General features: G+C 43.2%; 1 protein-coding gene across 2 annotated transcripts in view; it reads left to right on the plus strand.

Annotated features, from left to right (window-relative positions):
* Nucleotides 1–19,989, plus strand: part of fndc4a (fibronectin type III domain containing 4a) — an 86,113-nt gene that overhangs the window by 41,170 nt on the left and 24,954 nt on the right. For both annotated transcript variants that reach the window (XM_071412480.1, XM_071412479.1), the window contains exons 2-3: nucleotides 5,065–5,180; nucleotides 16,838–17,042. In XM_071412480.1, coding sequence (XP_071268581.1) covers nucleotides 5,097–5,180; nucleotides 16,838–17,042 — 289 coding nt within the window. In that variant the 5' untranslated portion in view covers nucleotides 5,065–5,096. The remainder of the gene's footprint in view (nucleotides 1–5,064; nucleotides 5,181–16,837; nucleotides 17,043–19,989) is intronic.

Below are 19,989 nucleotides of genomic sequence, written 5' to 3' on the forward strand. Positions count from 1 at the left end.
TGTGGTTCTCTGTAACTCAGTGTGGTTCTCTGTAACTCAGTGTGGTTCTCTGTAACTCAGTGTGGTTCTCTGTAGCTCAGTGTGGTTCTCTGTAACTCAGTGTGGTTCTCTGTAACTCAGTGTGGTTCTCTGTAACTCAGTGTGGTTCTCTATAACTCAGTGTGGTTCTCTGTAGCTCAGTGTGGTTCTCTGTAACTCAGTGTGGTTCTCTGTAGCTCAGTGTGGTTCTCTGTAGTTCAGTGTGGTTCTCTGTAGCTCAGTGTGGTTCTCTATAACTCAGTGTTGTCCTCTTAACTCAGTGTGGTTCTCTGTAGCTCAGTGTGGTTCTCTGTAACTCAGTGTGGTTCTCTATAACTCAGTGTGGTTCTCTGTAGCTCAGTGTGGTTCTCTGTAACTCAGTGTGGTTCTCTGTAACTCAGTGTGGTTCTCTGTAGCTCAGTGTGGTTCTCTGTAGCTCAGTGTGGTTCTCTGTAACTCAGTGTGGTTCTCTGTAGCTCAGTGTGGTTCTCTGTAGCTCAGTGTGGTTCTCTGTAGCTCAGTGTGGTTCTCTATAACTCAGTGTTGTCCTCTTAACTCAGTGTGGTTCTCTGTAGCTCAGTGTGGTTCTCTGTAACTCAGTGTGGTTCTCTGTAACTCAGTGTGGTTCTCTGTAACTCAGTGTGGTTCTCTGTAACTCAGTGTGGTTCTCTGTAGCTCAGTGTGGTTCTCTGTAACTCAGTGTGGTTCTCTGTAACTCAGTGTGGTTCTCTGTAGCTCAGTGTGGTTCTCTATAACTCAGTGTGGTTCTCTGTAGCTCAGTGTGGTTCTCTGTAACTCAGTGTGGTTCTCTGTAGCTCAGTGTGGTTCTCTGTAACTCAGTGTGGTTCTCTGTAACTCAGTGTGGTTCTCTGTAGCTCAGTGTGGTTCTCTGTAACTCAGTGTGGTTCTCTGTAGCTCAGTGTGGTTCTCTGTAGCTCAGTGTGGTTCTCTATAACTCAGTGTGGTTCTCTGTAGCTCAGTGTGGTTCTCTGTAGCTCAGTGTGGTTCTCTGTAACTCAGTGTGGTTCTCTATAACTCAGTGTGGTTCTCTGTAGCTCAGTGTGGTTCTCTGTAGCTCAGTTGGTAAAGCATGGCTAGTGATAACATTGTGTTACTAACCCCTTTTCCATAAACAATTTTTATGCGAGTAAAGTAATATTGTATAAATGGGATGGAAACAGGTAGTTTCGGTACAATTATATAAATGCCGAAAGATGTTGTTTATTCGACATGATGGGACCTTTTTGTGTCTGTAAAATTATCTATGCGAGAAATGTTGGTGTCGCGCGATGATATGGTTTGTGGTCCTCCCACTACGACTTGGGAAAGCATGCAGTTTAGGTGAGTGTCACGCCCTGACCTTAGAGAGCCTTTTTATTTCTCTATTTGGTTCGGTCAGGGTGTGATTTGGGTGGGCATTCTAGTTTTTCTATTTCTTTGTTGGCCGGGTATGGTTCCCAATCAGAGGCAGCTGTCTATCGTTGTCTCTGATTGGGGGTCATACTTAGGCAGCCTTTTTTCCACCTTTAGTTTGTGGGATCTTGTTTTTGTGTAACTGCATGTGAGCAGCCCAGAACCTCACGTTTCGTTTGTGCTTGTTTGTTTTGTTTGGTGAGTTTCGATTTATTAAAATATGTGGAACTCTACGCACGCTGCGCCTTGGTCCGCTCATTTCGACGAGCGTGACAATTAGACTACAGGTGAAATAAGTTCTGATGGAACTTCACAGGGTGGTGAAAGAGCACAGTAATGATCTTGATGCTCCTTTCCAATAAATATTGAGGGTCTTATTCTGGTGACATGATGATCGATGCTTGACTGCCGTTTGACAAATACAAATAATAATGTCATCGTGTAGACTAGCCTACCCACAATGCTGAGCTGTCAGCTAGAGAGGACTTGCCAAGACCAGAGTAGACACGTTTGCTATTTAACTGTCAGGGATGACCAAGCGGGCAACGAGAGTCAACTGAGTAGGGCGCAAACAATAAGGGTTTTATTTCTCAAAACTTATTAAAAAAATAAATACAAATGATGTCATGGAAATAAACCAAAGTGCTTTAAAATATACAAAGAGATAAATGAATTGAAATGTAAATCGGACTGTCTTATAAAGTCTTAACTTAACAAAGAACTAAGATCTAACGTGCAGGAACAGAACGTACTTAAAGCCAAAATCAACTGACTGAAGGAAGGTTCCACATAAACTATACGGGGAGGAGTCAGTTCCATTCCCTGCTCCAAGGGCAAACCATCAAGTATTACATTCAGACAATAAAGATATAATGTTTAGATATACGGATCAGGTTTTTAAATACGATCATTGTTTTAGCAATAACAGTACACAATATCAATGTTTAACTGTACTTCACTATTTTAAAACTCGTCGTTCCCCTGGGGTGAACAGAGAGTTGGTATTTCCCAACGCCACGCCGTAACCATATTTTAAATATCAGGATTTCCGATTGGACCTCCTTTACCAGAACACCGTGGCATCCATGCTGCAGACGTGGTGCCGGTGAGACTACTGAGACAGGGAGGTCAACATGATCATTTAACCATTATCATTCTCAAGTAAATAGTCACAGTTCAATGTAAAGTTAGATGATTTAATTAAATTATACCAATGACTGTTACCACATGAACTATAACGCGTGCACTCAACATAGAAAACAATGATAGCCAATTTCAAACTACTGTACCAGCCAAAAGTTTGGACACACCTAATCATTCCAGGGTTTTTACTATTTTCTACATTGTAGAATAATAGTGAAGACGTCAAAACTATGAAATAACACATATGGAATGAAAAAGTGTTCAACAAATGAAAATACATTATATATTTGAGATGCTCCCTCCTTAGTTCCACTCCTAAAGTGCACTACTTTAGACCAGAGCCCTATGGCACCCTATTCCCTATATAGTGTACTACTTTAGACCAGAGCCCTATTCCCTTTATAGCACACTACTTTAGACCAGAGCCCTATGGCACCCTATTCCCTATATAGTGTACTACTTTAGACCAGAGCTCTATGGCACACAGACTGGGTGCCAGATTGGAGAGCGTTCTTGGCAGGAAACCATCTTCTTGTTAGTAGCAGGGGAGTAATGCAAGTAGATGACACAACAAACTATTTTCCTTCCATCGGTAAATACATTGTAATGACTGGAGCAATAGGGCAGTAGACGTGGCTGAGAATCACTTCCTAAAAGGATGGAGGGGGTTGTACTGTGTGATGGATGAAACATTCTGTGTTGATTTAGATACATACATTCAGCAAGAGAGTAAAGGGGAGAGAAGCATTTTGCTTTCCCTGTTCCAAGTACATTAATACTGACAAAAACATTCAAGTGAATGAGTTAGAGTTTGATGAATAGATTATAGAATATGGTGAATAGATTATAGAGTATGGTGAATAGATTATAGAATATGGTGAATAGATTATAGATTATGGTGAATAAATTAGAGAATATGGTGAATAGATTATAGAATATGGTGAATAGATTATAGAATATGGTGAATAGATTATAGATTATGGTGAATAAATTAGAGAATATGGTGAATAGATTATACAGTATGGTGAATAGATTATAGAGTATGGTGAATAGATTATAGAATATGGTGAATAGATTATAGAGTATGGTGAATAGATTATAGAATATGGTGAATAGATTATAAATTATGGTGAATAAATGAGAGAATATGGTGAATAGATTATAGAGTATGGTGAATAGGTTAGACAGTGTGTTGAATTCAGTAAACATGCCTGAGACCCGAAGACTTAGAAGCTAAGCGGTTTAACACATTCTGAAGCTAAGTGGTGTAACACATTCTGAAGCTAAGCGGTGTAACACATTCTGAAGCTAAGCGGTGTAACACATTCTGAAGCTAAGCGGTTTAACACATTCTGAAGCTAAGCGGTGTAACACATTCTGAAGCTAAGCGGTTTAACACATTCTGAAGCTAAGCGGTTTAACACATTCTGAAGCTAAGCGGTTTAACACATTCTGAAGCTAAGCGGTGTAACACATTCTGAAGCTAAGCGGTGTAACACATTCTGAAGCTAAGCGGTGTAACACATTCTGAAGCTAAGCGGTGTAACACATTCTGAAGCTAAGCGGTGTAACACATTCTGAAGCTAAGCGGTGTAACAAATTCTGAAGCTAAGCGGTGTAACACATTCTGAAGCTAAGCGGTTTAACACATTCTGAAGCTAAGCGGTTTAACACATTCTGAAGCTAAGCGGTGTAACACATTCTGAAGCTAAGCGGTTTAACACATTCTGAAGCTAAGCGGTTTAACACATTCTGAAGCTAAGCGGTGTAACACATTCTGAAGCTAAGCGGTTTAACACATTCTGAAGCTAAGCGGTGTAACACATTCTGAAGCTAAGCGGTGTAACACATTCTGAAGCTAAGCGGTGTAACACATTCTGAAGCTAAGCGGTTTAACACATTCTGAAGCTAAGCGGTTTAACACATTCTGAAGCTAAGCGGTGTAACACATTCTGAAGCTAAGCGGTGTAACACATTCTGAAGCTAAGCGGTTTAACACATTCTGAAGCTAAGCGGTTTAACACATTCTGAAGCTAAGCGGTTTAACACATTCTGAAGCTAAGCGGTTTAACACATTCTGAAGCTAAGCGGTGTAACACATTCTGAAGCTAAACGGTGTAACACATTCCGAAGCTAAGCGGTTTAACACATTCTGAAGCTAAGCGGTGTAACACATTCTGAAGGTAAACGGTGTAACACATTCCGAAGCTAAGCGGTTTAACACATTCTGAAGCTAAGCGGTGTAACACATTCCGAAGCTAAGCGGTGTAACACATTCCGAAGCTAAGCGGTGTAACACATTCCGAAGCTAAGCGGTTTAACACATTCTGAAGCTAAGCGGTTTAACACATTCTGAAGCTATGCTGTCTAACATATTCTTGTGGTGCACAGGAGGCCGAAGATTCACCACTTTCGGTACAAATTTTTGAATCGTTAAGTTTGAGAGACTTGTTACTCACCCCTGATATGGTCTTGTTTCTCTCTCCTCAGACCGCCCTCCTGCTCCCGTCAACGTGTCTGTGATGCACCTGAGGGCCGACTCCGCCACCATCTCCTGGGAGGTACCTGAGGGTGACGTCATCATCGGCTTCTCCATCTCACAGCAGGTGATGTGTTCTAGAGTTATTATGTATCCTAATCACCCACAATTAGTCTCCTTTCATTCCTGTTAATCTCAGTTAACCCAGAAATAAAGTATTGCGTGATTGGTCAAACACGGTAAGAGAAGAGAACGAAGAGCTCCACCCTCTCTCTTTGCAAGTTATTAAGGACAAGTCTATGGGCCCTCCCCTTTCCCGAAATTCGAAAGATACTAACACCTGAGAAATGGTGATTTGGCCAAATAACCAGAACTAATGTTGTTCATTATCTCACTCGTCCCGTTGTATCATGACAGATCTACAGTATCGGTAATGTAGTCTGTCCACCAGAGATTACATTCCTGTTGACAAAATATACACATTAAATGGATGTGTTTACATCTTGGTATAGGATTAGTCTGCTGAGTGGATTCCACTGTAACAGTGTTTATTCAGTAAATGTCATTGTTGTATATGTGTTAGGGGGGATACTGATACCGTGCTAAATATCTGATGTGTTAGGGGGGATACTGATACCGTGCTAAATATCTGATGTGTTAGGGGGGATACTGATACCGTGCTAAATATCTGATGTGTTAGAGGGGATACTGATACCGTGATAAATATCTGATGTGTTAGAGGGGATACTGATACCGTGCTAAATATCTGATGTGTTAGGGGGGATACTGATACCGTGCTAAATATCTGATGTGTTAGAGGGGATACTGATACCGTGCTAAATATCTGATGTGTTAGAGGGGATACTGATACCGTGCTAAATATCTGATGTGTTAGAGGGGATACTGATACCGTGCTAAATATCTGATGTGTTAGAGGGGATACTGATACCGTGCTAAATATCTGATGTGTTAGAGGGGATACTGATACCGTGCTAAATATCTGATGTGTTAGAGGGGATACTGATACCGTGCTAAATATCTGATGTGTTAGGAGGGATACTGATACCGTGCTAAATATCTGATGTGTTATGGGGGATACTGATACCGTGCTAAATATCTGATGTGTTAGGGGGGATACTGATACCGTGCTAAATATCTGATGTGTTAGGGGGGATACTGATACCGTGCTAAACATCTGATGTGTTAGGGGGGATACTGATACCGTGCTAAATATCTGATGTGTTAGAGGGGATACTGATACCGTGCTAAATATCTGATGTGTTAGAGGGGATACTGATACCGTGCTAAATATCTGATGTGTTAGAGGGGATACTGATACCGTGCTAAATATCTGATGTGTTAGGGGGGATACTGATACCGTGCTAAATATCTGATGTGTTAGGGGGGATACTGATACCGTGCTAAATATCTGATGTGTTAGGGGGGATACTGATACCGTGCTAAATATCTGATGTGTTAGAGGGGATACTGATACCGTGCTAAATATCTGATGTGTTAGGGGGGATACTGATACCGTGCTAAATATCTGATGTGTTAGAGGGGATACTGATATCGTACTAAATATCTGATGTGTTAGGGGGGATACTGATACCGTGCTAAATATCTGATGTGTTAGAGGGGATACTGATACCGTGCTAAATATCTGATGTGTTAGGGGGGATACTGATACCGTGCTTAATAATTATTATTTTTTTAAAAACACAGAACATAGAACACAGAAAACCAAGCTATATACTGGTGTCGTCAGATCTGGAGGACATGAGAACAGAGCCGCACAACTGAAAGCCCCGTCACCCACAGTTTTAGTCAGCTGCAGGGCTGCTGAAGGGAGACGGACCTGGAGGTGTGAAGTGTGCGTGTGGGGCAGGAGGGTAGAATGAGGTCAGACAGGTACTTGGGCCCAGAGTTATGGATAGCTTGGTAGGTAGGATGAGGTCAGACAGGTAGTTGGGGCCAGAGTTGTGGATAGCTTGGTAGGTAGGATGAGGTCAGACAGGTAGTTGGGGCCAGAGTTATGGATAGCTTGGTAGGTAGGATGAGGTCAGACAGGTAGTTGGGGCCAGAGTTGTGGATAGCTTGGTAGATAGAATGAGGTAAGACAGGTACTTGGGGCCAGAGTTGTGGATAGCTTGGTAGGTAGAATGAGGTCAGACAGGTACTTGGGTCCAGAGTTGTGGATAGCTTGGTAGGTAGGATGAGGTCAGACAGGTACTTGGGTCCAGAGTTGTGGATAGCTTGGTAGGTAGGATGAGGTCAGACAGGTACTTGGGTCCAGAGTTGTGGATAGCTTGGTAGGTAGGATGAGGTCAGAAAGGTACTTGGGTCCAGAGTTGTGGATAGCTTGGTAGGTAGGATGAGGTCAGACAGGTACTTGGGTCCAGAGTTATGGATAGCTTGGTAGGTAGGATGAGGTCAGACAGGTACTTGGGTCCAGAGTTATGGATAGCTTGGTATGTAGGATGAGGTAAGACAGGTACTTGGGCCCAGAGTTGTGGATAGCTTGGTAGGTGTGAACCAAGATTTTGTACTCGATGCATGAGCATATGGGGAGCCATTGGAGGTTGAACAGCACTGTTCCGTGTGGCTCAGTTGGTAGAGCATGGCGCTTGCAACGCCAGGGTTGTGGGTTCATTCCCCACGGGGGGACCAGGATGAATATGTATGAACTTTCCAATTTGTAAGTCGCTCTGGATAAGAGCGTCAGCTAAATGACTTAAATGTAAATGTAATGTGCTCGCAGAGGAGAGGTGTGGGTGAGGACACGTGCAGCACAGTTCTGGACATATTGTAGCCTGTGTAGGCACTTGGCAGATGCTCCAACAAACTGTATGATGTGCTATGGTGAATAAAGATGTCTGTAAGCCTGGCCTTCAATTTTACACTGGTTTGGTTTTCTCAGCATTACCGAAAGACTTGGTTCAAATGCTAATATAAATGACGATGAAGGAAAGTTTGACTCCCCCCATGGCCTCCCAAACTAAGAATCTTAAATGAACCTCAACATGTTTAATATACGGTTCCAGGGTGAATATCCACAGCTACCAGAGAGCAATTTTCAGGTTGAATAGATTTGAGAATGCTTAGAATACTTAGAATGCTTAGAATGCTTAGGATAGTGGAACTACCTATGAATACTGATCTCTATTCACACACTCTGTGCATACTAGGAAAATAACACCCTCGTACCTCGTTTCCCTTTATGGACTTCCAACGAATTATGTAGCATGTGAGTTTGTAACATTGGATAAATCTAGTTTTAGTTCCAACCTGATCTTACGTAGCAGGCGTAAAAATACATTTTTTAAGTGCTCTACATACTCTACGCAAACGGAGTGACGGAGGTCTGTTTGCGTCGCTCTCCGCGTAGTTCTGCGTACCTTTTTGAGTGGCTGAATATTTGGAACGGACCGTATGCGATGCTCAGTTTGCTCTGTTTGCGTATAGTGTGTAGAGACTTTTAGGGCTGGTTTCCCAGACACAGATTGTTCCTCGTCCTGGACTAAAAAGCATTCTCCACTTTTTAGTCCAGGACTAGGCTAATTTGTGTCCAGGAAACTGGCCCTTATACAACTCACCATCTGTCTAAGACAAACGGCATTAAATCAGTCATTTTTGTTAAAGCCTGGAACCAGACAAGGTTGTCCTGTATCGCCTCTTTTAATAGCTTTTGTCATAGAGCCACTTCCCATCTCTTTTAGAATAGTGAAACTACCTAGGCATGCTGATTTAAAAAAGGGATATATACAGGCTCCTCTCTGTTTAGGTTTTCTAGAATTCCAATGAATTGCAGGTGAAGTTTACATACACCTTAGCCAAACACATTTAAACTCAGTTTTTCACAATTCCTGACATTTAACATTTAGTAAAGATTCCTTGTCTTAGGTCAGTTAGGATCACCACTTTATTTTAAGAATGTGAAATGTCAGAATAATAGTAGAGAGAATGATTTATTTCAGCTTTTATTTCACATTCTCAGTGGGTCAGAAGTTTACATGCACTCAATTAGTATTTGGTAGCATTGCCTTTAAATTGTTTAATATGGGTCAAACATTTCGGGTAGCCTTCCACAAGCTTCCCACAATAAGTTGGGTGAATTTTGGCCCATTCCTCCTGACAGAGCTGGTGTCAGAGTCAGGTTTGTAGGTCTCCTTGTTTGCACACGCTTTTTCAGTTCTGCCCACAAATGTTCTATAGGATTGAGGTCAGGGCTTTGTGATGGCCACTCCAATACCTTGACTTTGTTGTCCTTAAGCCATTTAGCCACAACTTTGGAAGTATGCTTGGGGTCATTGTCCATTTGGAAGACCCATTTGCGACCAAGCTTTAACTTCCTGACTGATGTCTTGAGATGTTGCTTCAAAATATCCACATACGTTTTCTTCCTCATGATGCCAGTAGTGCCCCAGTACCTCCTGCAACAAAGCACCCCCACAACATGATGCTGCCACCCCTGTGCTTCACGGTTGGGATGGTGTTCTTCTGTTTGCAAGCCTCCCCGTTTTTCCTCCAAACATAATGATGGTCATTATGGCCAAACAGTTCTATTTTTGTTTCATCAGACCAGAGGACATTTCTCCAAAAAAGTACAATCTTTGTCCCCATGTGCAGTTGCAAAACCGTAGTCTGGCTTTTTTATGGCGGTTTTGGAGCAGTGGTTTCTACCTTGTTGAGCGGCCTTTCAGGTTATGTTGATATAGGACTCGTTTTGCTGTGGATGTAGATACTTTTGTACCTGTTTCCTCCAGCATCTTCACAGGGTCCTTTGCTGTTGTTCTGGTATTGATTTGCACTTTTCGCACCAAAGTACGTGCATCTCTAGGAGACAGAACGCGTCTCCATCCTGAGCGGTATGATGGCTGCGTGGTTCCATGGTGTTTATACTTGCATACTATTGTTTGTACAGATGAACGTGGTTCCTTCAGGCGTTTGGAAATTGCTCCCAAGGATGAACCAGACTTGTGGAGGTCTACAATTATTTTATGAGGTCTTGGCTGATTTCTTTAGATTTTCCCATGATGTCAATTAAAGAGGCACTCAGTTTGAAGGTAGGCCTTGAAATACATCCACAGGTACATTAGCCTATCAGAAGCTTCTAAAGCCATGACATAATTTTCTGGAATTTTCCAAGCTGTTTAACCTCTCTAGGGTATGTGGGACGGTAGCGTCTCACCTCGTCAACAGCCAGTGAAACTGCAGGGCGCCAAATCCAAAACAACAGAAATCCTATAATTAAAATTCCTCACACATACATGTATTTTACACCATTTTAAAGATACACTTGTTGTAAATCCAGCCACAGTGTCCGATTTCAAACAGGCTTTATGACGAAAGCAAACCAAACGATTATGTTAGGTCAGAGCCAAGTCACAGAAAAACACAGCCATTTTTCCAGCCAAAGAGAGGAGTCACAAAAAGCAGAAATATAGATCAAATGTAACCCTAACCTTTGATGATCTTCATCAGATGACACTCATAGGACTTCATGTTACACAATAAATGTATGGTGATATTGGTGATTTTGCAGGTGATTTTGCAGAGAGCCACATCAATTTACAGAAATAGTCATCATAAATGTTGATGAAAATACAAGTGTTATACATAGAATTGTAGATCCACTTCTCCTTAATGCAACCGCTGTGTCAGATTTAAAAAAAAAACTTTACGGAAAAAGCAAACCATGCAATAATCTGAGTACGGCGCTCAGACGACAAATCAACCCAAAGAGATATCCGCCATGTTGGAGTCAACAGAAGTCAGAAATAGCATTATAAATATTCACTTACCTTTGATGATCTTCATCAGAATGCACTCCCAGGAATCCCAGTTCCACAATAAATGTTTGTTCGTGTTCAAATAATGTCCATCATTTATGTCCAAATTCCTCCTTGTTGTTCGCGTGTTCAGTACACAATCTAAACTCACGACGCGCGTGCAGGTCCAGCGGAAAGTACGGACAAAAAGTCCAAAAAGTTCCGTTACAGTCCGTAGAAACATGTCAAACGATGTATAGAATCAATCTTTAGGATGTATTTAACATAAATCTTCAATAATGTTCCAACTGGAGAATTCCTATGTCTTCAGAAATGCGATGTAACACAGCTAATTCTCACATGAACTCGCATGGTCAGCGCATGGTCAGCTCATGGCACTCTGGGAGAGACCTTACTCAATCTCCTCTCATTCGCCCCCACTTCACAGTAGAAGCATCAAACAAGGATCTAAAGACTGTTGACATCTAGTGGAAGCCTTAGGAAGTGCAACATGACCCCATTTCCACTGTATCTTGGATAAGCAAAGAGTTGAAAACCTACAAACCTCAGATTTCCCAGGTTTTTGCCTGCCATATGAGTTCTGTTATACTCACAGACATCATTCAAACAGTTTTAGAAACTTCAGAGAGTTGTCTATCCAAATATACTAATAATATGCATATCCTAGTACCAGGCAGTTTACTCTGGGCACGCTTTTCATCCGGACGTGAAAATACTGCCCCCTACTCCAAAGAAGTTAAAGGCACAGTCAATTTAGTGTATGTAAACTTCTGACCCACTGGAATTGAGATACAGTGAAATAATCTGTCTGTAAACAATTGTTGGAAAAATTACTTGTGTCATGCACAAAGTACATGTCCTAACCGACTTGCCAAAACTATAGTTTGTTTCACAAAACAATTGTGGAGTGATTGAAAAACAAGTTTTAATGACTCCAACCTAAGTGTATGTAAACTTCCGACTTCAACTGTAGGTTGGAGTCATTAAAACTCGTTTTTCAACCACTCGACACATTTCTTGATAACAAAACTATGGTTTTGGCAAGTCGGTAATTTGCCTGACAATGACAGGCGGCTTCCAGGGCTTTGGTCTATACAGCAAATGCTCTGGGAAACCAACGGCCAGCAAAAGAAGCACAAGAAACCTAAAAACACCATCAAACCTGGAACCTGAAAACACCATCCAACCTGGAACCTGAAAACACCATTCAACCTGGAACCTGAAAACACCATCCAACCTGGAACCTGAAAACACCATCCAACCTGGAACCTGAAAACACCATCCAACCTGGAACCTGAAAACACCATCCAACCTGGAACCTGAAAACACCATCCAACCTGGAACCTGAAAACACCATCCTACCTGGAACCTGAAAACACCATCCTACCTGGAACCTGAAAACACCATCCTACCTGGAACCTGAAAACACCATCCTACCTGGAACCTGAAAACACCATCCAACCTGGAACCTGAAAACACCATCCAACCTGGAACCTGAAACCACCATCCTACCTGGAACCTGAAAACACCATCCAACCTGGGACCTGAAAACACCATCCAACCTGGAACCTGAAAACACCATCCAACCTGGAACCTGAAAACACCATCCAACCTGGAACCTGAAAACACCATCCAACCTGGAACCTGAAAACACCATCCAACCTGGAACCTGAAAACACCATCCAACCTGAAAACACCATCCAACCTGGAACCTGAAAACACCATCCAACCTGAAACCTGAAAACACCATCCTACCTGGAACCTGAAAACACCATCCAACCTGGAACCTGAAAACACCATCCAACCTGGAACCTGAAAACACCATCCAACCTGAAAACACCATCCAACCTGGAACCTGAAAACACCATCCAACCTGGAACCTGAAAACACCATCCTACCTGGAACCTGAAAACACCATCCAACCTGGAACCTGAAAACACCATCCAACCTGGAACCTGAAAACACCATCCAACCTGAAAACAACATCCAACCTGGAACCTGAAAACACCATCCAACCTGAAACCTGAAAACACCATCCTACCTGGAACCTGAAAACACCATCCAACCTGGAACCTGAAAACACCATCCAACCTGGAACCTGAAAACACCATCCAACCTGAAAACACCATCCAACCTGGAACCTGAAAACACCATCCTACCTGGAACCTGAAAACACCATCCTACCTGGAACCTGAAAACACCATCCTACCTGAAACCTAAAAACACCATCCAACCTGAAACCTGAAAACACCATCCAACCTGGAACTGAGTGAGTCATTTTTAGTCTGAAGCTACTTTTATAAAGCCAAGAAGAAAAATATATTACAATTATATATTTTACTCTATAAGGACTGAATGCTAAGTTAAGGCTACCAAGCTTGCCAGGGCAGAACAGATCAGATTAATTAGCACTGAGGTGTGAAATGGGAAGGGTCAAAGCCATTAAGCTCAACAATGGCAGGAGAGTTTCACAGTCTCCCCCACCCAAATGCAGAGGCCTATGAATTCCCCTCCATCTGTGCAGAGGTCATTACAATACAGTACCCCTTCGATTCATCTCTATTTTGAACTGATATGCAGCCAGGACACTTCAATTGTAAATTAAACTTGACCTCCAAAAAACATCTGGGTCAGATGGTATAGACCCTTTCTTCTTTAAGGTTGCTGCCCCTATCATCGCCAAGCCTATCTCTGACCTTTTTAACCTGTCTTTCCTCTCTGGGGAGGTTCCCATTGCTTGGAAGGCAGCCACGGTTCATCCTTTATTTAAACAGGAGACCAAGCTGATCCTAACTGTTATAGGCCTATTTCTATTTTGCCCTGTTTATCAAAAGTGTTGGAAAAACTTGTCAATAATCAACTGACTGGCTTTCTTGATGTCTATAGTATTCTCTCTGGTTTCCGCTCAGGTTATGGATGTGTCACTGCTACCTTAAAGGTTCTCCAATGATGTCACCGCTGCCCTTGATTCTAAGCAATGTTGTGCTGCTATTTTTATTGACTTGGCCAAAGCTTTTAATACGGTAGACCATTCCCTTCTTGTGGTCCAGCTAAGGAGTATTGGTGTCTCTGAGGGGTCTTTGGCCTGGTTTGCTAACTACCTCTCTCAAAGAGTGCAGTGTATAAAGTCAGAATATTTGCTGTCTCAGCCACAGCCTGTCACCAAGGGAGTACCCCAAGGCTCATTCTAGGACCCACGCTCTTTTCAATGTACATCAACAACATAGCTCAGGCAGTAGGAAGCTCTCTCATCCATTTATATGCAGATGATACTGTCTTATACTCAGCTGGCCCCTCCCTGGATGTTGTGTTAAATGCTCGACAACAAAGCTTTTTTTAGAGTCCAACAAGCTTTCTCTGCCCTTGACCTTGTTCTGAACACCTCCAAATCAAAGGTTATGTGGTTTGGTAAGAAGAATGCCCCTCTCCCCACAGGTGTGATTACTACCTCTGAGGGTTAAGAGATTGAGGTAATCACCTCATACAAGTACTTGGGAGTATAGCTAGACCTTCTCTCAGCACATATCAAAACGGCAGGCTGAGGTTAAATCTAGACTTGGTTTCCTCAATTGTAATCGCTCTTATTTCACCCCAGCTGCCAAACTAACCCTGATTCAGGTGACCATCCTACCCCTGCTAGAATACAGAGACATAATTTATAGATCGTCAGGTAAGGGTGCTCTCGAGCGGCTAGATGTTCTTTACCATTCGGCCATCAGATTTGACACCAATGCTCTTTATAGGACACATCACATCACTGCATTCTATACTCGTCTGTAAACTGGTCATCTCTGTATACCCGTCGCAAGACGGTATAAAACCCTCTTAGACCTCACTCCCCCCTATCTGAGATATGTACTGCAGCCCTCATCCTGCACATACAACTATTGTTCTGCCAGTCACATTCTGTTAAAGGTCCCCAAAGCACACACATCCCTGGGTCGCTCCCCTTTTCAGTTCGCTGCAACTAGCGACTGGAACAAGCTGCAAAAAACACTCAAACTGGGCAGTTTTATCTCCGTCTCTTCATTCAAAGACTCTTACTGACATTTGTGGCTGCTTCGCGTGATGTATTGTTGTCTCTACTATATTTGCCCTTTGTGCTGTTGTCTGTGCCCAATTACCACCTCCTTCTGCAACTGGATCCTGGACTTCCTGACAGGCCGCCCCCAGGCGGTGAGGGTAGGCAACAACACATCTGCCACGCTAACCATCAACACGAGGGCCCCTCAGGGGTGCGTGCTTAGTCCCCTCCTGTACTTTCTATTCACTCACGACTGGGTGCTGCACACGACTCCAACACCATCATGAAGTTTGCTGTCAACACAACAGTGGTAGGACTGAACACTGATGACAATGAGTCAGCTTCTAGGGAGGAAGTCAGAGACCTGGCAGTGTGGTGCCAGGACAACAACCTCTCCCTCAACGTCAGCAAGACAAAGGAGATGATCTTGGACTACAGAAAAACAGAGGGGTAAGCATGTTCCCATCCAAATCGATGTGGCTGTAGCGGAGCAGGTCAAGATCTTAAAGTTCCTTGGTGTCCACATCACTAAGAAATTAACATGGTCCACACATACCCACACAATTGTGAAGAAGGCACGACATTACCTCTTCCCCCTCAGGAGGCTGAAAAGATTTGACATGGGCCCTCAGGTCTTCAAAAAGTTCTACAGCTGCACCATTGAGAGTATCTGGACTGGCTGCATCACCGCTTGTTTTGGCAACTGCAAGGAACCCGGACCGCAAGGCGCTACAGAGGGTGGTGAGCACGGCCCAGTACATCATTGGGGCCAAGCTCCCTGCCATCGAAGACCTCTATACCAGGTGGTGTCAGAGGAAGGGCAAAAAAACTCCAGCCACCCAAGCAATAGACGGTTCCCTCTGCTACAACACGGCAAACGGTACCAGTGCACCAAGTCTGGAACCAGCAGAACACTGAACAGCTAAACGAGGCTGCTAAATAGCTAAACAAATGGCTACCCGGACTACCCGCATTGACCCTTTTTTAAAACTAACTGTCTTGCACTGCCTCTATGCACACACACTAGACTCTACCCACACGCTCACATATACTTACACTGACACCCCAACACACACATACACACTACAAAACGGCCACACACACACACATAACATGCGCACATACATACTGACGCCACTCACACATACACACACAGACAGATTTTCACACTCATCACGCTGCTTCTACAGATCAGTCTATTATCTATCCTGCTGCCTAGTCACTTTACCCCTTCCTATATGTACATAGCTACCTCAATTACCTCGTACCCCTGCACATGGACTCAGTACTGGTACTCCCTGTATATAGCCATGTTATTACCTGGTACTCCCTGTATATAGCCATGTTATTACCTGGTACTCCCTGTATTTAGCCATGTTATTACCTGGTACTCCCTGTATATAGCCATGTTATTACCTGTTACTCCCTGTGTATAGCCATGTTATTACCTGGTACTCCCTGTATATAGCCATGTTATTACCTGGTACTCCCTGTATTTAGCCATGTTATTACCTGGTACTCCCTGTATATAGCCATGTTATTACTTCGTACCCCTGCACATCGATTCGGTACTGGTACTCCCTGTATATAGCCATGTTATTACCTGTTACTCCCTGTGTATAGCCATGTTATTACCTGGTACTCCCTGTATTTAGCCATGTTATTACCTGGTACTCCCTGTATATAGCCATGTTATTACCAGTTACTCCCTGTACATAGCCATGTTATTATCTCGTACCCCTGCACATCGATTCAGTACTGGTAATCCCTGTATATAGTCACGTTATTCACTGTGTATTTATTCCTCATGTCACTATTTCTGTTGTTCTCCTGTATCTTTCTTTATCCTTTATCTTGTAAAAGGACCCGTCAGTAAGCATTTCACTATTAGTCTACACCTGTTGTTTACCAAGCATGTGACATAAAACATTGGATTTGAATACCCTATATCTCTGTCCTGTATTTCAGAGACAGCAGGGCCACACCCAGCGCTTCATCAGGGAGGTGAACACCACCAGCAAGGCCTGTGTTCTGTGGGATCTGGACGAGGAGACAGACTATATTATCCAGGTCCAGTCCATTGGTTTGTACGGAGAGAGTCAGGCCAGCAAGAGGGTCCACTTCAGAACCCTCAAGAAGTCTGACCGCTTCCTGTCCAACAGCTCCAACCAAGGTACATTTACACTAACCCTGACCCCTGACCCTAACCCTTACCATTACCATTACCCACCAACAGCTTCAACCAAGGTACATTTACACTAACCCTGACCCCTGACCCTAACCCTTACCATTACCCACCAACAGCTCCAACCAAGGTAACCCTTACCCTACCCCTAATGTTGACCCCTAACCCTGACCCCTAACTCCGACTCTGACCCTAACCCTGACCCCTAACTCTGACTCTGACCCTAACCCTGACCCCTAACTCTAACCCTGACCCCTAACTCTGACCCTAACCCTGACCCCTAACTCTGACCCCTAACCCTGACCCCTAACTCTGACCCTAACCCTGACCCCTAACTCTGACCCTAACCCTGACCCCTAACTCTGACCCTAACTCTGACCCTAACCCTGACCCCTAACCCTGACCCCTAACTCTGACCCTAACCCTGACCCCTAACTCTGACCCTAACCCTGACCCCTAACTCTGACCCTAACCCTGACCCCTCTGACTCCTTGCACTTCAGTTTTATACAGAAGCTTCATATGGGCTGTGGGATTTGTGTGTTCGTTTTCCATTTTCCATTTAGTGTCTATTGTGACGTTTTAATGAGGTGCTGATCATAGAATACACCAAAATAAAAAAATGTCAATGTAATGTACAGGTAATTAACAATGCCTGTTTATCGATGTCTAGGGCGGTAGGGCTCTAGGGCTCTAGGGCCTTCATTAGTGCATTACATAATGGAACAGAAGTGTTTTGAGAAACACATCATGTTCTATCACACCTGAGATACCTTCTGGAGAGACACCTCATGTTCTATCACTCCTGAGATACCTTCTGGAGAGACACCTCATGTTCTATCACTCCTGAGATACCTTCTGGAGAGACACCTCATGTTCTATCACACCTGCGATACCTTCTGGAGAGACACCTCATGTTCTATCACACCTGAGATACCTTCTGGAGAGACACCTCATGTTCTATCACACCTGAGATACTTTCTGGAGAGACACCTCATGTTCTATCACTCCTGAGATACCTTCTGGAGGGACACCTCATGTTCTATCACACCTGAGATACCTTCTGGAGAGACACCTCATGTTCTATCACACCTGAGATACCTTCTGGAGAGACACCTCATGTTCTATCACACCTGAGTACCTTCTGGAGGGACACCTCATGTTCTATCACACCTGAGATACCTTCTGGAGAGACACCTCATGTTCTATCACACCTGAGATACCTTCTGGAGGGACACCTCATGTTCTATCACACCTGAGATACCTTCTAGAGGGACACCTCATGTTCTAACACACCTGAGATACCTTCTGGAGAGACACCTCATGTTCTATCACACCTGAGATACCTTCTGGAGAGACACATCATGTTCTATCACACCTGAGATACCTTCTGGAGGGACACCTCATGTTCTATCACACCTGAGATACCTTCTGGAGGGACACCTCATGTTCTATCACACCTGAGATACCTTCTGGAGGGACACCTCATGTTCTATCACACCTGAGATACCTTCTGGAGAGACACCTCATGTTCTATCACACCTGAGATACCTTCTGGAGGGACACCTCATGTTCTATCACACCTGAGATACCTTCTGGAGAGACACATCATGTTCTATCACACCTGAGATACCTTCTGGAGAGACACCTCATGTTCTATCACACCTGGTCCACCCACCTGAGGAACCTTCTTGCCTGCAGGCACAGATAGAGAGGAAGCCCCTGTTTTGGAAAAGGACTGCCCTGCTTTCTCTCCCTGCCTCTTTGTGATGTTGTTGCATGCAGATACAGAATAAGGCAGATACAGAATGAGGCAGATACAGAATGAGGTAGAATGAGGCATATACACAATGAGGTAGATAGAGAATGAAGCAGATACGCAACGAGGTAGATGCAGAATGAGGTAGATACAGAACTAGACAGATGCAGAATGAGATAGATACAGAATGAGGTACAATGAAGCAAATACAGAAGGAGGGAGAATGAGGCAGATACAGAAGGAGGTAGAATGAGGCAGATACAGAATGCGGATAGAATGAGGCAGATACAGAATGAGGTGGATACAGAATGAAGTAGAATGAGGCAGATACAGAATAAGGTAGATACAGAGTGATGCCTAATGAGATGATACAGAATGAGGTAGATACAGAATGAGTTAGAAACAGAATTAAGTAGATACAGAATGAGGTAGATACAGAATGAGGTAGAATGTGGCAGATACAGAATGAGGTATGTACCGAATGAGGTAGATACAGAATGAGGTAGAATGAGGCAGATACAGAATACGGTGGAATGAGGCAGATACCGAATGAGGCAGATACAGAATGCGGTAGAATGAGGTAGATACAGAATGAGGCAGAATGAGACGATACAGAATGAGGTAGATACAGAAATAGGAACAAACAGAATGAGGCACAATTAGTCAGATACAGAATTAGTCAGATACAGAATGAGGTTTGAGAATGAGAATGAGAATGAGATACAGAACTAGACCATCTCTAACCACTAGGCTACCCTGCCGCCCCAATTAAGCAAGTACAGAACGAGGTAGAATGAGGCAGATACATAATGATGTAGATACATAATGAGGTAGAATAAGGCAAATACCTAATAAGGTAGATACAGAATGAGGTAGAATGAGACAGATACAGAATGAGGTAGATACAGAATTAGGTAGATACAGAATGAGACAGATTTAAAATGAGGTAGATATAGAATAAGGTGCAGAACTGGTTTTAAATGCTATTTTAAATATTTTAAAATACTTTAGCTGCGCTTTATTGAGCTTGCAATGGAACCAATGGAATAGTTGTAGAACTGCAAACCCCACCCATCTGGCACTATAGGCAGGCTAAATACAAAACGTGGAAGTAAAGCAAATTCTTAAAGTATTTGAAATAATATTTGAACTCCGGTCTGTAGTATAGTATGTCAGG

This window comes from Salvelinus alpinus, chromosome 8 (genome assembly GCF_045679555.1).
Source record: "Salvelinus alpinus chromosome 8, SLU_Salpinus.1, whole genome shotgun sequence".
In the NCBI taxonomy this organism is placed as follows: Eukaryota; Metazoa; Chordata; class Actinopteri; order Salmoniformes; family Salmonidae; genus Salvelinus; species Salvelinus alpinus.